This window comes from Chanodichthys erythropterus, chromosome 13 (assembly GCF_024489055.1).
Source record: "Chanodichthys erythropterus isolate Z2021 chromosome 13, ASM2448905v1, whole genome shotgun sequence".
NCBI lineage: Eukaryota > Metazoa > Chordata > Actinopteri > Cypriniformes > Xenocyprididae > Chanodichthys > Chanodichthys erythropterus.
Window position 1 is genome coordinate 3,934,070 of NC_090233.1, and position 17,770 is coordinate 3,951,839.

At 34.9% G+C, this 17,770-nt stretch overlaps 1 protein-coding gene across 1 annotated transcript in view; it reads left to right on the top strand.

The window, feature by feature from the left end:
• npr2 (natriuretic peptide receptor 2) overlaps positions 1–17,770 on the top strand; it is a 59,780-nt gene that overhangs the window by 39,911 nt on the left and 2,099 nt on the right. The window contains exons 11-21 of the mRNA XM_067407211.1: positions 1,316–1,420; positions 1,764–1,835; positions 2,786–2,945; positions 3,051–3,206; positions 3,312–3,480; positions 7,100–7,246; positions 7,818–7,941; positions 12,527–12,595; positions 12,888–13,062; positions 13,800–13,898; positions 16,965–17,056. Coding sequence (XP_067263312.1) covers positions 1,316–1,420; positions 1,764–1,835; positions 2,786–2,945; positions 3,051–3,206; positions 3,312–3,480; positions 7,100–7,246; positions 7,818–7,941; positions 12,527–12,595; positions 12,888–13,062; positions 13,800–13,898; positions 16,965–17,056 — 1,368 coding nt within the window. The remainder of the gene's footprint in view (positions 1–1,315; positions 1,421–1,763; positions 1,836–2,785; positions 2,946–3,050; positions 3,207–3,311; positions 3,481–7,099; positions 7,247–7,817; positions 7,942–12,526; positions 12,596–12,887; positions 13,063–13,799; positions 13,899–16,964; positions 17,057–17,770) is intronic.

A 17,770-nucleotide genomic window follows, 5' to 3' on the forward strand; every position in this document is an offset into this window, starting at 1 on the left:
ACATCATGAAAGTAATCCATGTGACTCCAGTGGTTTAACCTCAATCTCCAAAACACTGTAACTGTAACAAAACCGTGCATTCACGTGAGCACCACGATGCATGTGTGTTGTGTTGACGTTGTTGCGTGATCGCACATTGGGGATTAATATTTTGTTCATAAAGTAATTTAAATAGAGTAAAAAATACTCTATTTAAAGTATTTTTTTGCGCAAACAAAGCACTTGCGTCGCTTCATAAAATTGAGGTTAACCCAAATGGGTCATTACTTTAATGATGTCTTTACTACCTTTCTAGGGCTTAAAAGTGATAGTTGTGTAGGTGTTCAATGAAGGAACAGAAAGCTCTCAGATTTCATCAATAAGAATTTCATTTGTGTTCCCAAGATGAACAAAAGTCTTGCATGTTTGGAGCAACATGAGGGTGAGTAATTAATGACAGAATTTTCATTTTTGAGTGAACTAACCCTTTAAAATTATTTTGTCATACTGGAAATGGAAGTTCAATGGAAAGTCGAGTGCATTGCATTGTGGGATACAGTAATTTTTGCTCAGTACTCTGTAATAGTGCCCTGTTATATACTACACTATTTTGGCAAATGGTCATCTGTATTTTGTGCATACAGAAATTCACATGCTATGCACAATGTACACAAGGCAGAGATAGTAAGAATGAAATTGTAGTATGCTATTCTAGTCATATCTCAAATCTGTTCTCTCTGTCTATCATCTGAGACCACCATGATTGAGGCTGAGCATGAAAAACATGAAGTGAGTCCAAGCTTCCCATAACAGTCTTATTTGAAGCCTAAGTTTATTTTGATGGCCTTATCCCGAGGGAAAGCTGATAAGATTAGCTGAATTGTGGCCAATTCTAACCTGCTCAGCTTTAATGGGAAACATGAGGGGCTGCATGGCTTTTTGCACATGAAGTAAGAAGTAAGTCTGAAATATCAGACAGTGGCCTTGGGGGTCTGATTAGCTGTCGAGTCGGGCCAGAGAGAAATGAAAGACCAAACAATTTTTTTTTTTTTTTCTTTGTTCCTTTACTGACATTTGCCCTCACTGTTATGTAGGTCAGAGCTTATGCTACTGTAAGTAGACATGGTCTGAGGAAAAAAAACTAACTTTTTTGGCTTATGCTACTGTAAGTAGAAATGGTCTGAGGAAAAAAACAACAACTTTATTTTATTTTATTTTACTGTTTTATTTTATTTTATTTTTAGTCATGGTCATTGAGATTTTCAGAGTAGGTGGAAATCATACTAATTGTCAGCATCATATAGTTTATAATTCAAAATTTTGTTGTTATATATAGATGAGAGATGTGCAGTTCAACCATTTGACGAGGTTTATTGGCGCTTGTATCGATCCACCAAACATCTGCATTGTGACAGAGTATTGCCCCAGAGGCAGTCTACAGGTAAACATGTTAACTAATAACATTATTGTTAACCATTTATTCATATAATTCTGTGTTCACAAGCAGTGTGAATGGTTTTTGAAAGGATGACGTTTGTATTGCTAATGTTATAATGCATTTTATTCTGCCTATTTCAGGGTAGTTGGCAACTATACAGTCACTGAGTCTCTATTACATTATTATTACAGTTCCTTCATTAAAATATTAATAACCTTGTATGGTTATATTAATGAACATATTTGTTTGTTGTTTGAATTATAGGCTTAAAATTTGCTTGTAAAAAACAAAGTCTGTGCATCTAGATGTTTCGCAGTGTTGAATTACAGTTTGTTCTTTTTTACAGGACATCCTTGAAAATGAGAGCATCAACCTGGACTGGATGTTCCGATACTCACTGATCAATGACATTGTGAAGGTTTGTGAGAAAACAGAAAGAAAATACAGAACATATATGAACCCTATTTTATCGCACATTTTAAAAATATAATAATTAAAAAAAAAAAAAAAAAAAAAAAAAAAATAGAATACTTTAATACTTTCCTTGTTGATATGGCTTTTGAAACCCAATAAATACGGTGCACCTATTAAAATGTCTAATCTATTGTTGAAAACGCCAGAGAGAAAAACCAAATCATAAAGCAGTGTTGATTTGATTATTTTCTTTACTTAGAGAAGCCCCATTAGTAAAAGAAAATGTGCTGGCATCAAAGATAGCAAGACATTTCTGGAAAACACATATGAAAATAATGTCTCTATTTCTATCTCCATTAATGTAAACCAATCTTCTGTTCAATGTCAAAGGTACTTGAGAGCCCAGCCACATAAAAGCAATTGGCTTTTGCTGAAAAATTGTCCTGCAACTACAATAAAGTGAACGCTTAAGTGCACAAAACATATTTTTGCTTTTAAGATCGAAGATTGCTTAAAAAAGCATTGTTTGTTTTTAAAATAGCACTTGTCTGTCAGAATGAATTTAGTGGGCCAAGACTGCCTAATTTAAGATTGACTGACAGAATCACCTTGAGTTGATCCTGAGTATTAAATACAGTTGCTGTTTTATGGAAAAGACAATAACCTTTTATTGTAATTTCTGTATTATGTCTTGCAAAGGTAATTTTGAAATATGTTCTTTGGCTTCTGTCGACCCAGTAATTTTCTTAATGATTTGAGCATACAAGGAAGTATTATTAAGAATTACAATATGTAATACACACGTTTAATGTTCATTGTTTTACATGTCCTTCTTTCCCATGAAACAATTATATGCTACAGAATGTTTTTCAGTGGTTCATGCGTATTCTGCTCTATTTGCCCCATAAACTGTGGGCAAAGACATAATGTTCTTTTTAATGTTTATGCTGCCAGGGAATGAATTATCTGCACAACAGTTACATTGGCTCCCATGGCAATCTGAAATCATCTAACTGTGTGGTGGATAGCCGCTTCGTTTTGAAAATCACAGATTATGGTCTGGCAAGCTTCCGTTCATCCTGTGAAAATGAAGACTCGCATGCACTGTACGCAAGTAAGAATCTGTTAAGATTTTTTGTCTTGACGCATGAAACATCAATTGATTTTTGTCCGGTGCTGATAAAGGATTTTTTGACTGCTTACCGAACTGATTTTTCAGAAAAGCTATGGACAGCTCCAGAGTTGCTAATATATGATAGGCATCCACCCCAAGGAACCCAGAAAGGAGATGTGTACAGTTTTGGGATCATACTACAGGAGATAGCACTAAGGAACGGCCCATTTTATGTTGAAGGCATGGATCTTAGTCCCAAAGGTAACATCCCCAAAGATCAAGTACATTAAAACTAATTTGTTGTACACCAATGACAAGCATTTTTGTTTTTTGTTTGTTTTTTTCTTGTTTTTTTTTTTGTTACAGAGATAATCCAAAAGGTGCGGAATGGTCAGAAGCCATACTTCAGGCCTACCACAGATAACAGCCTGCACTGTGAGGAGCTGACCATCTTAATGGAAGGCTGTTGGGCTGAAGACCCTGCAGAACGGCCTGATTTCAGCCACGTCAAGATCTTCATTGCAAAATTTAACAAGTAAGCACTGCACCCTGCAACACAGCACTTACTTTTGTTACATTTTCATATATGCCTCGACAAACATGGATAGTTAACCAATGAGTCAACATAAAATTGTTTAATGTAGGGCAATATGTAAATTTATAATTTTTTTAAATAGATTCAATTACATATAGATGAATAGATTCAGTGCTGTCAATTGATTAAAAAAAACGAATCACACTTTTTTTATGATTAATCAAGATTAATCGCACCTAACATTCATGTTTTAATATATTTTTATATTGTAATTAATTTTACATTTAATCTCCAAATTAGTGTAGAAATAACAAAAAGAAATCATAAAGAAAACATAAAGTTATCAAACACTTTCAGTCTTCAGGGCTTAAATTATAAATTAAATATAGATTAATATTTATTAAAGCTTTAAAAGTTATTCAGTCAAGAGCAATGAGTGATTTTCTCTTTTTTTGTTGTTGCTTGATTAACCTTAATGGCAGACTGCAGCAGGTTTATTAGACTGCTCTCACTGTAACTTCTCTAACTCAAACTGATACTTGACAAAATGGCATAATTTTGAGTGTTTTTGTCCGTTTAAGTTCAAAAGAGAACTAAATGCTGCCGGTGGGATGTCTGAAGTTGTGTGTGTCTGTCACACAGACAGGAGATTCAAAGACAGCACGCCACTGAGTTCTCTTTTGTGTCTTGTTGCGCTTGAATAGTTATTCATGCAAAAAGCATTTGCATGATCATATAATGTAAGGCTAGCTAAAGGATGACAGAAATATACACGTTAAACTGAAAACATTATTTGCAAGTGTTAACACGTTAATTTTGACAGCCTTAATTTCTATATCAGTTCTATATTGTAAGTTCATGATGTGGACAGTCAAGCTGTTTGTAGTCCGACACCTTTTTCAGTTTTTTCAGTTTTCTGTTTTTGGCCATCAGTTGCAGTCTGCGATTTTTCCTCTTTGTCGACATCTCTTGTTTGAAACCTGCAATTGCAGTCATATGCGGAACAGTTATCTGTACGTGCGTTGTGCCTCGGCACAGCTTGTCAGCGCGGATGAATCTAATGTTTGTCAGTCACTGCACCGGTGTGGATATTGTACTTCAGGGCAAATTGAATATTGAATATTGAATTTTCACAGGAAAATGTAATCTGAACAAGTAACATGTCTGTCACTTTTGTTCTGACCAACTGAGGAAAAAAGCATTAGGCCTACGATAAATCGTACTTCCAATGATGATTAAATCTAACGATCACCTAGCTCGGATCATGCCATACTGCAAATTATATTACTGTTATATTGTTCTCAAATCGTTAATGTTAACAACATCAGCATTGCATGACTATGTGTATATTAGCGTTACCTGTAGATTTCAATTTCTGTAGCCACTCAACAGTCCAAAGTCTTTTGCTTTTTGACTACGAGTGAATTTCCAGTTGTCACTGATGATTGTCATTTGGATCTTTTTGGATTACAATCCACCATCAAAATGATAAATGTAATTATTTCAGCTGCTGTGTGAACAGGCTATAAATGATCCGCTACCAGCAGCATTCTCACGTGATATAAACCGATTAGCCTGGACTCCTTCCTTTCTGTTTACGGACGTGATGTAATGACGCACAGAGGAACTGCTGCATGCTCAAATTTCCTGCAGAAATCCACCATGTCGCTCTTATTATAAAACATTATTACAAGTTTACCGTTGTGAATCGAGACAAGATAATTAGATAGTTTTGAATATTGGCTGGTTATGTACTTGCTCAAAAATTGATTTTGGATCATTTTTAACCAAAAAAGTTACAGACTGCAGCTTTAAGGAATCTGTGCATCACTACTTTCAAAATAAATCCTCACCTTCATTACAATAGACGAATAACAAAAATGCTGCTCACTCTTTTTTCTGAAATGATTCATTGTTGCATTGTTTTGACCAGCTGACCAATTCTCCTTCACACAATTAAACACACAAATGAAAGACCCAGGATTTACATGGATATGCAGTCATCTCAAAAAGAAACACTTTTCCCCCTGGTTTCACAGACAAGACTTTAGCTAGTCATTGGCTAAAAATGTTTGCATGTTTGAGCTGTTTTAACTGAAAGCAGCTTGCACTGACATGTCTTAAAATATTTCAGAGCCATTGTTTTGTCTCAAGATACACACCAGTAATGTTTTTATGTTTATAAAAGCTACTTAAATACCTTAATTGAAATAAGGCCTAATCCCGGCTTAGCCTAAGCCCTGTCTGTGAAACCAGGCCTTAATATAACAAACCACACAGACTGTGTTTTACTGCATGAAGTAGAAGCAGCATTGTATATTTGAACAGAATGCAGCATCTGTCCTAGAGCTGACAGCTCATTGATAAACAGCCTATATTGATGTGAGTGAAAGCTTTCCTTGTTAATTCCCCAAAGGGGCACTTAAGTCATAATTGACAGACGTTGACAAACTTCCACTAAAATGTCTGATATGTTTCACGAAAAAGGGGACCTTACAGCCTAGTCTTCATTACATAAATGCATCTTGTTGACATTTAAGGAAGTTAAATAAATCAGATATCTAGGTATTGACCAGGGCAGTGTTTCCCAAAATCATTGTAAGCCTAAATAGATTGTGTAAACAACTGCATGAGTCATCCTAGAATTACAGGCTGTTCCCCAAAAGCGTAGTAACTTAAGTGGTACTTGAAAATCGCTGTAGATCTATGAGTGCTCTTGAGTATTTGCTACATTGCTTACACTTTTTGCACTATAGCTATAATATGACTGTAATATTAAGATTTAATAAAATTTAATACTCTGTTTTTATTTAAATCAATAGAATGGATAGCCCTTAATTAGCTTTCCCTTTTAAGCAGGTGATTCAGCAATATTAGTATCACAAGATGAAAAAAGAGTACTGGAGTAGAATGTGCTTTTGATCATAATAATGCATAAAGATGAATACATTTAGTTTAATGAATAGAGAAGTGCAAAATATTTCAACTGATTTTTTTTTTTTTTTTTTGACATATCAGCATTTTTTAGCATACTAAAAATAGGATAGGATAATATTTAGCATACTATCCTCAACGTTTTATTGTTGTATGGGATTATTTTTATACATTTTATAAAAATAAATAAATAATAATAATTCTATTTTTTGTAGAATTCTAAATAATTCTATTTTTTGTATGTAGGAGTAAGATCTGACCCCTAAATAGAACAATATGATTCAGCAAACCACGCACCAGCAGTACATGATTCAACCAGAATCGACCACACTTCAACATAACTGTGTTTTACCGCCTCATAAGATGCAACTATGCCATACTCCTTCTGACATATATTGTATTATAGCTCATGATTGTAGAACTGAGTACATATTCCGGTTTCCTGTTTTCAGCACTATTCTCATGCTTGTTTCATAACCAGTCATATGCTTTGATATCCCCAATTCATCTTGCTGAATAATTCATGGGTTACTAGCCAGTGATCTCACATAATTGTAATCTTCTACTGTAATCTGTCTGGTGTAATTATAATCATCTATATCTGCTATAATTACACATCAGATGTGGAACCAGTTGTCTAATGTTTTTTTTTTTGTGTGTGTGTGTGTTTGCTTGTTTTTGGCAGAGAAGGCAGCACCAGTATTCTCAGTAACCTGCTGTCCAGAATGGAACAGTATGCCAATAACCTGGAGAACTTGGTAGAGGAGCGAACACAGGCCTACCTCGAAGAGAAACGCAAAGCCGAAAATCTTCTTTACCAAATTCTTCCACAGTAAGAAACGTGTTGTGTAATATTTTCTTATACAATTTCCAAACTTCTAATTGGAGATTGAGAAAGAACACCTATTAGTTCAAGAGTTCTCTTATTACTACATAACTTGCATGTGACGTAACTTCTACCATATTGTTTTGTCTCATCTAAAAATGATTATTAAAGTCATTAAAAGTGGTGAGAACTTTTAAGATCAGCTTAAGATGAAGCAGACTAATTATTATAAACTCTCTAAAAGAATAGCTAGGAATTAACCAAGATCTTTCATTTCTTTAATTAAATGAATTATCATTAATTGATCTCGAAAGTGATCTTGGGTCTTATTAACAGAGAGTCTGAGAGTCTCAGCTGGACAAAGCTCCCATATTTCAACATGCTGTAAATAATTTCAGATCTATTTATACCTTTGTTTTGTTTCTAGATAAGGATTTATTTATCAAAATTATTTTCTGCTTTCAGCTGTGAATTGTTAAACTGATTGTTTGCTACTGCATGTCTGCTATTGTACTTGGACTTGTGTATGGAAAATAATTTTATGGTTCACTTGATCGTAACCTAATTCTCCACACAGTTCAGTAGCGGAGCAGCTCAAGCGAGGAGAGACCGTACAAGCAGAAGCCTTTGATAGCGTCACCATCTATTTCAGTGACATAGTGGGCTTCACATCAATGTCTGCTGAGAGTACACCATTACAGGTATGCACATTAATTTTTAGATAAAAACTCTGTGTAACTATTCTAATAAATATATTATGTTTAAATAAACAGAGGGCTAGGTTGTGTAAGATGCATTAGACTACTGTGATCTGGCGTATTTCACAGGGAATGTTTACTCAGTAAAAACAAAATGAATGATGAATGCACATATTTCATATTTTGTCTGATCTGTTTATCTGTGATTGGGCTGAACATAACCATATTTAGTATGCAACTATCCTGCAATATTTTATGATTACGCAAGCACTATGCATCACTGCTATTGCGATCAACAAATCTGACCTTAATAATGTCAAACAGAGATATAGACTGTCTCATTCTCTGGTCTGAGTTACAGAAAAGGCATTCCTTCCTTCGCATTCCCATGTATATTGACACAATGATCTCTTTTTGACAAGATGTTGCAAAGTTTTGCCCAAAGATGCTCATGAATTTTTTTTACAAAAAATCTTCTGATTTAACCTTGAGATGATTTGAAGTATTAGATAGCTTAGATATCATGACACTACTAATTTTTGATTTCTGATAGAAATGCAAAATCAATCGGTAGTTATTAATAGCGAGACACAAACCTTTACATTCAATCACGGTTGGTCCCATTTATTTTTGATCACAGTGCATACGAGCCCGATCACACGAAAATGCGTATCAATAGTACGAGTTTGTAATCTCGTAGAATATATACGCCAAAATGAGTTTTGGCGTGCTTATGGTACGCAGTTTTTCGCGTGCATATGATACGCACTTTATGGCGTATTATACGTACGAACCCCCCACTCCCCCACCCCCATCCTAACCAAGAGCGTATCATATACACGCCATAAAGTGCGTATCATATGCACGCGAAAAACTGCGTACCATAAGCACGCCAAAACTCTTTTTGGTGTATATATTCTACGAGATTACAAACTCGTACTATAGATACGCATTCTCACATTCAAACTTTTAGTCCAAAAGTGCGCACATTTGTAGAAATACACGTTTACCTCAGATTTCATTAGATAGAATATAATCTGGGCCGTACGCAGGGTTTCATAATTACTGAGGTCAGAAAATGTTGTTTGCTCTGGGGTACAGGGGCATGCTCCCCCAAGAAAAATTTAATTTCTCTGGTGTACATATGTGCATTTTTAAGACGTTTTAAGGCCATGCATGCACAGTTTTGATGCAGCTTTAATCGCATGTTTGGTAATTTCATGACTTAACTTACAACAGAACAACGATGGTCATAGCTTGTAGTTTCTTTTGTGCTTTATTTAAGCTATAATAAAGTAATTATGCAGCGCGCGCCGGCGCATTTGCGTTCTTGAGAGCGCGCCACGAGTACAGTATAATGGCTGATTGGACAGTCGTGTTAATTCTTACTGACATAGCCTGACATCATCTCAACTGACTGCAGTTCACTGGTGTTCAAGTAAAGCTCCCTCGTCGTCACCTGCACCTTTTCTGCGCACGTTGGACTTGCGCCTGGTGCTGAGGCGAAGCTGGAATGCGCGTCTGAGAAGTGTCCCATTTGTTGTGGTCGTAAGGAGACAGTTCTATATAAACGCAGCGTTTTACTTGGTGATGTTTTAAAAAAATATTTTTATTTTTGGTATTTTATATGCTCTGTTGGTTATAAAAATGGGATAAAATAATTCAGCAGAGGCATTGACTAGAAGGGGGGAAATCCCGCCATACCTCCCTACAAATTGCACCCTGTATATATATATAGGCTAAATAATTATGATTTTATATATATATATATATATATATATATATATATGTATATACATATGTATGTATGTATACACAGTGCCCTCCACTAATATTGGCACCCTTGGTAAATATGAGCAAAGGTGACTGTGAAAATAAATCTGCATTGTTTATCCAAGATAACAGCTCTGAGTCTTCTTCACAAGAAATTAGAGACCATTCCTCCATTCAGAATCTCTCCAGATCCTTCAGATTCCCAGCTCCATGTTGGTGCTTCTTCTCTTCAGTTCAGTCCACTCATTTTCTTTAGGGTTCAGGTCAGGGGACTGGGATGGCCATGGCAGAAGCTTCATTTTGTACTCAGTGACACATTTTTGTGTTGATTTTGATGTTTGTTTTGGATCATTGTCCTGATGGAATATCCAACCACGGCCCATTATAAGGGAATTTCTAGCAGAAGCGGTCAGGTTTTGATTTTTATCTGTTAGTATTTGATAGAATCCATGATACCATGTATCTGGACAAGATGTCCAGGACCTCCAGCAGAAAAATAGGCCCACAACATTAAAGATTCAGCAGTATATGTAACCGTGGGCATGGGGTACTTTTTATCCATGTGTGCACCAAATTTTTGGGTTTGCTGCCATTTTTTTTTTTTTTTATAAAAAGCCAGACCCTTTTGAAGCTCCAGTCTTGTCTGACAACTGAATATGCTTGAATTTGTTTCTGGATGAGAGCAGGGGATTTTTCTTGAAATCCTCCCAAACAACTTTTGGTGATGTAGGTGCTGTTTGATCATTTTTTTAGGCTTTCTGACCCTAAGATTCAACTAATTTCTGTAATTCTGCCACTGTGATCCTTGGAGAGTCTTTGGGCACTCAAACTCTCCTCCTCACCACGCATTAGGACGGTTTAAGATGACACAATTCATCTTCCAGGCAGATTTGTAACATCTTTAGTTGATTGGAACTTATTAATTATTGCCCTGATAGTGGAAATGGGGATTTTCAATGCTTTAGCTATTTTCTTACAGCCACTTTCTATTTTGTGAAGCTCAACAATCTTTTGCTTCACATCAGAATTATATTCTTTGGTTTTACTCATTGTGATGAATGATTAAGGGAATTTGGCCTTTGTGTTTACACATATTTGTACTCCTGTGGAACAGGAAGTCATAGCTGCACAATTTCATGCTCCTAGTCACCCTGGGTGCTAAAAAATGTAAATATGAATGGGAATATACTTCAAAGATATATTACTCATAAGAATTTCTAGGGGTGCCAATAATTGTGGCCAACATGTATTGGAGAAAAACATTTATTTCATAATGTGAGTTTCCCCACACTTTCAATTGTTTTAATTTGATGAAAGGTTAACATTTTGTGAATTTTTTGAATGAAAGATCAAAAGGATAAACCATGCAGCTTTATTTTCACAGCCGCCTTTGCTCATATTTACTAAGGGTGCCAATATTTGTGGAGGGCACTGTGTGTGTGTATATATATATATATATATATATATATATATATATATATATATATATATATATATATATATATATATATATATACACACACAGTGCCCTCCACAAATATTGGCACATATATATATATATCATAATCATATATATAATCATAATTATTTAGCCTAAAATATGGTTTCTGGAATCAGTGATAGAGGTGAGATTAGGTTCAGAAACATTATTTACATCAACATGATTAAAGCAAAAAATTTGCAGGCTCCTTTAAATTATGAGACATTTGAAGCCATGTTTATTTATTTATTTATTTATTTTTTAATTCTGAACTCGTAGAGTTTTCAGTTACTCTGAAATTTGATCAAATGCAGACAACAACACTGAACCGTCATAATGTTTGGATCACATTGCAGTTCAACAGCTGTTCAAGGATGCAGTGGTAAAATCCAGCAATGTTTCAGTGATTAAGGTTATAGCATGACAGCCTCATAATGAAGTTGGCCTCCATGTTTAATTTATCATCTTTTCTGTTCTATGTATACACATTTATCTCTAAGGCCTCTTTCTGGGCATACATCCAGAGGGATGGGATGGGGGGAGAGGACTGGGGTGGAGGGCAGAAAGTATTTTAATTTGAGGGAACCATAGAGAGTTCAAGCAGAAACATATCACAGCAGTCATTTCTCACTCAGCTTCTATGAGACATGACAGAGCTGCAGACACAATAGACTTTTATTATACATTCTGTTTGAAATGAATTTTGGGAGCACAGATGCAGAACTATTTCTGTCAGGTTCTTATCATACCTAAAAAAGGTGCGGGGGAAAAAAACTTTGGAATTGGAGGAAGTCTCGCCTGAATAGTCAAATCCTGAATAGTCTGAATAGTACAACAGAGTATCTTGGCTGATTCCAAAGGACGGCACCTCTATTATTATGCAAATACTTTAAAGTACTTTGGATTTTAAACATACACACACACACATGGTTTTAACATAAAAACATTAAATTGTTTATTATAATTGTTTTAAATTACAAAACTCTCTCTCTCTCTCTCTCTCTCTCTCTCTCTCTCTCTCTCTCTCTCTCTCTCTCTCTATCTCTATATATATATATATATATATATATATATATATATATATATATATATATATATATATATATATATACTTTATTTGATTGATGGATTGATTGATTTTTTTGGTAATTTAATGCAATAAAGCTTAAAAAAAGCCTAAAAGTACTACCACTATAACACACAGCCTCCCATGGCTTCTTGCTTTATGAAATAATATGACCTGTTACAAAAGCCTTCATTATTTGATCATGTTGTCATACTAATGTCAGTCACAACTTAATGCTGCTCTTAACAGTGTCCTGTGACTCTCTTCAGGTGGTGACACTGTTGAATGATCTCTACACATGCTTCGATGCCATCATTGATAATTTTGATGTATATAAGGTAAGCGTTTTTGAATTCACAGTGCAGTCATTATATCTTTTCATAAATAATTGTTACCACAGTTACTATACATTATATTTATTATCTATTTATGGTTATACCCTTCAAAAGCATGAACTCAAACACAATAAGATGTGGAATGTATTAATGCATAAAGATGAATACCTTTATAATGCACTATATACAGTATATAGTGTATAGTATATAGTCTCTCTCTCTCTCTCTCATATATATGTGTGTGTATGTGTGCAACTTTTTGCAGATGGCTTTGTGCATGTTCTTGTCATTTTAGGTGGAGACTATTGGTGATGCATACATGGTGGTGTCAGGTCTGCCTGTGCGGAATGGGAAGCTACATGCACGTGAGATAGCTGGCATGTCTTTGGCCTTACTGGAACAAGTTAAAACCTTCAAAATCAGACACAGACCTAACGATCAGCTAAGACTGCGGATAGGAATCCACACAGGTATCTGTTTCACAGATTTCATTCATTTTAGGCTTTATGTAATTGATGTTTATTTATTATTGTACTTTTTTTGGCTTTAAAGAAAACCATGTCAAGTTAAGGACAGATAATTATTGTGTAAAACAAATGAATATGAATATTAGTACAGTAACTCATAAGAAAGTGTTCAGAGGTTGCTGTCAAATTTGTCTTTGCTTTTTCACCTAAAATTGAAAATTTTATATGAGAAAAAAAATCACACATTTTCTCCATGTAACGATATTTACAGAATTAATAAATTAATATTTTCTGTAAACTTCTTTCTCCCTGTCAAACCTTAGTCGTCTTCCCAGTTAATGCTCTTTCATGTTTCCATTAAAGGACAATCGACTGGTCCTCTCTAGTTTTATCTCAGCCAAAAGAGGTTTTTATTTATATCTAATGATGTCCACATGTTTCTGTGATGGGTAGGTTTAGGAGTAGGGGTTGGGTTAGGTGATAGAAAATATCATTGACCTCGATGGATCGATGGAATCGATGGAAATCTATGCAATGTCCTTATTAAGATAGCAAAACAAACCGGTGTGTGTGTGTTTAGTTGAGATGCAAGGAACGTATCTGATTGCAGGTTGTTGCTCTCATTCAGAGTTAATTTTTTTCAACCTTTGAGGAAGCATGAGAACTCTGTACAAGTAGTTACTGGATTCCTACAGTGAATTAATCATCCTCTCTGCTGCATGTGTGTGTGTGTTGAACAGGGCCTGTCTGCGCTGGTGTAGTGGGTCTTAAGATGCCCCGGTACTGTTTATTTGGAGATACTGTCAACACAGCATCCCGTATGGAGTCTACAGGGGAAGGTTGGTGACAAAATACATTTTTGATCTTTATTCAGAATGCAGAATTTTTACCAGTCTATGACAATGCAGACTAAAGTCACTTTTCCACCATCGGGCCGACTGGTTCTAAGAACGGCAAGGAACGGTTCCAGTTATATTTCCACGGTTGGAAATATTGGTTGGCTGACCGGTTGGTTAACATGCTGGTAGAGTTCTAGTAGTGAAGTCGCCACTCAGGATTGGTTCTGTTGCCTGGCTACCAGTTTCTCTGTTGCTGGCCAAGCGCACTATTTGAGCAAAGTTAACACAAACTAATAATAAAATTAAAACAAATATCTGAACATAATCACAGTTTACATCTCTTTACATCTGTAAACTCTTGTATTACCAAGGCAACGACTGACACATTTTTATTACTTTCCAAAGAGCTCTGTTATCAGCCCCACAGCGGAAAATTAAACTATATCTGTACACCGATCGGCACGTAATGGAACGGTTAAGCAGTGAAAACGGTTTGGCCCAACTGTGGAAAAATTGCTGAAGTTAACTACATCTTTGTTTTGTGATTTTTATTTTTATATATATATATATAGATTGCACAACTGCCCCATAGGTGATGTGCACTAAGAATGTCAATCACCATTAAATGTAAGATGTTTTTTTGTAGCATCTGTTTCCACACTTGGTTGAGAATGTCTTTGTGTGGTCACCTTTAACTCTGAATTTGAAACTGCATACCTCAAGTAAGCAAGGTTTTGGTAAACCAACTGAAAGTGCAGGGTGTATGTGACGGTAAGTTAACCTTGCTTTCAGGAATACACCCTGGCACACACTGCAACCAAACTGAGGAGGAAAAATGATGCAGGAGTTCAATTGTCAATAGAGTTTTATTGGGTTAATTGAATGCAGCATAACTGTGTAATTGTGAGTGGAGAGAAATGGCCATTATACATATGCAATGCCGTTCAGAAGATTGGGGTTGGTAAATTTTTTAAAATATTTAAAAAAAAATTCTCTTATGCTCACCAAGGCTGCATTTATTTGATCAAAAATACTGTAAAATAGTAATATTATGATATATCATTACAATTTAAAATGACTTGTTTTGTTCTATTGTAATATAGTTTAAAATGTAATTTATTTCTGTATAGATGGCATTTTGAATTCTGAATTTTCAGCAGTAATTACTTCAGTCTTCAGGGTCACCAACTCTCCCTTGAATTTTTATTTTTACAATTTGACCTCGGGTGACCAGGGAGATGGTGTGGTCATGGACAGGTGGGGATGATCATGGGGGGTTGTGCTCCTGTAGCTAACCTTCATAAATTGTTCTTTAAATTAAAGAGTAGAATAAATATAGGCATTAATCGTGAAATAATTTATATCATTTTGGTATTGTATGACGGAGCACCAAACAGCACCAGACACCAGACTTTCTGTTCCCTTATTAAAGAACGTCAAAAGATGCGCTTGAGCCAGCCTTGTTGAACAAGAAATTTGAAACTTATGAAACCTTGCTTGATTGTGTGCAACACACAGTTCTGTTTGTTTAATCATGTTATACAGTTCATTAATTATTATATTGAGAATTTTAAAATTTAATTTACATGATTAGTTTTACATAATACTCAACACTGTTAATCTAATGGGGTTGGTAGTTTTACAGAGGGGAAGATTTTTTTTTTTTTTTTCAACAAGGGGATGCCATTCCCTGCTTCCCCCTTCAGATCAGTGTCATATGACTTCAGAAATCATTCTAATATGCTGATTTGGTGCTCAAAACATTTCTTAACAGCAGTATTTTAGTCAATACTGAAAAGTAAAGATAAAAATAGCATCCAGCATTATGTGCTTATTAGAGTGTCACATTGTTAGCTTAGAAACATGCTAGCGGAAAACTCTATTGGAATCCCCCAAAAGAATTGATATTCTCATGCACTTCATGTGACATTTGCAGTTTGAATGTGCATGATCATTATGAAAGTTTCTCCCTGTATAGAATGTACAGAATCAGTCACTTCTGTGATGGTTAGGTTGCTTTAGAAGGTAGCTGTCTCTGTAGACAGCGATGGTAGCTCACTAGGGTTTGGAACAGAGCTTCTCAGTAGTGCTGAATAAAACTTTAATATGCATTTCACCCATGTACAAGTAACAGCTGTTGTTCATGAGACTTACCACATGTATCGACTCACAGTCCACTTCCTGAGGTGGGCTTCGTTAATAATTAAAAATTAGTGACAAGGACACTCAGCGTGTATCCACTTTGATTTATAACATGTATACAGCTTGTTGGAGCTTAATGCACAGACTTAAAGGCCACACCTTATGGAGCTTGTATGTTGTTCCTCTTATAGACAGGACAGATTGCCCATTACTTGGGCTCCATTTGTGTAGAGTGTCTGTCGTCATTCTTAAGTGTGATGAATCATCTTTTATCAAGCTCGGTGTCAATTGTCACTCACAGCTGTGCACTTACAGTGGATTGGCTGTGACTCTTAAAGGGATAGTTCACTCAGAAATGAAAATTCGGTCTTTGTTTGCTTACCTTCATTTCATTTCAAACTCAAATGACTTTCTTTCTAATAGAGAATAGGCAGAATTTTCTGAACAAAGCATACAGTGACCATGGGCTGTCAAAAAATAACAAGTATCATACTGTAAAAGTAATCAATACAGTCTTCTGAAATCATAAAACATTTTTGTGGGGTAAAATTTAAACTACTTTTTATCTCACCTCAAGTCTCATAGTGCTTGCACATATTAAAACTTGGGTCATTGAGATGTGTTGTGCTAATAATGACTTCAAAATACTTTGAGTTTGTGCAAATATGAATGAGATTTTTAAACTACTACAGAAGGAAATGTTTTTGCAAATAATGACTTAAAAAAATATTGTATTTTTTATGTCCTTTTTGGAGCTTGACAGCCCCTATAGTCACTATATGCTTATGTTGTATGGAAAAGTGCAAACATTTACATTCTTCAAAATATTTGTGTGTTCCACAGACAACGAAAATGTTTTCTAAATGATAAAATAATTTTCATCTTCGGTTAACTATTCATTTATGATTATCATTTCTTTCACAGCTCTGAGGATACATGTGTCCTCAGCCACCAAAGAGGTGCTGGACGAGTTCGGCTACTTTGAACTCCAGCTGCGAGGAGATGTGGAGATGAAGGTATGGTGCTTGCTTTCAGAAGTGATTACAACGTGTGTGTGTGTGTGTGTATATATATATATATATATATATATATATATATATATATATATATATATATATATTAGTCAAACCAAAAATTATTCAGACATTTTTTATATTTTGTTTCTAGTGGTCTAGTAGTTTACATTTCTAATAATGTAAACTGTGACATATTATACCCAAAAATTCTTCATATAGTGATCTACCAGTAAAATTGATAAAACATTTGGAACCAAAAATTATTCAGACACTATGACCTCACCATGTTTTCCTTAAGTATTATCTGACATAATTAAGATAATTTTTTTTCTGACAGTTTAACTCTGAGATCTTGTCATATTTTATTACCATTTTGTAGTGAATAAACTGTATTAATGAATGAAATGTTCAAGGTGTCTGAATACATTTTGGTTTGACTGTATATAATGATATAAATTATTTTTATAGCCTATACATGTTTGAATTTATTTAATTGAATTTATTTATTTATTTTGCTCATGTGAGCTATTTTGTGCAAGTAATTAAGGAATGTGTACAGATTTTCTAAAGGATCCCATTGGTAATTTTCTTATAGATTCCAACATAACACAAAATAAAAACTAGATATTTTAGAACACATAAATTATTTTGATTATCAATCCCCTGCAGGACATCAAATGAAGTTTAAAGGCAATATTTCAGGGTTTTAAAACT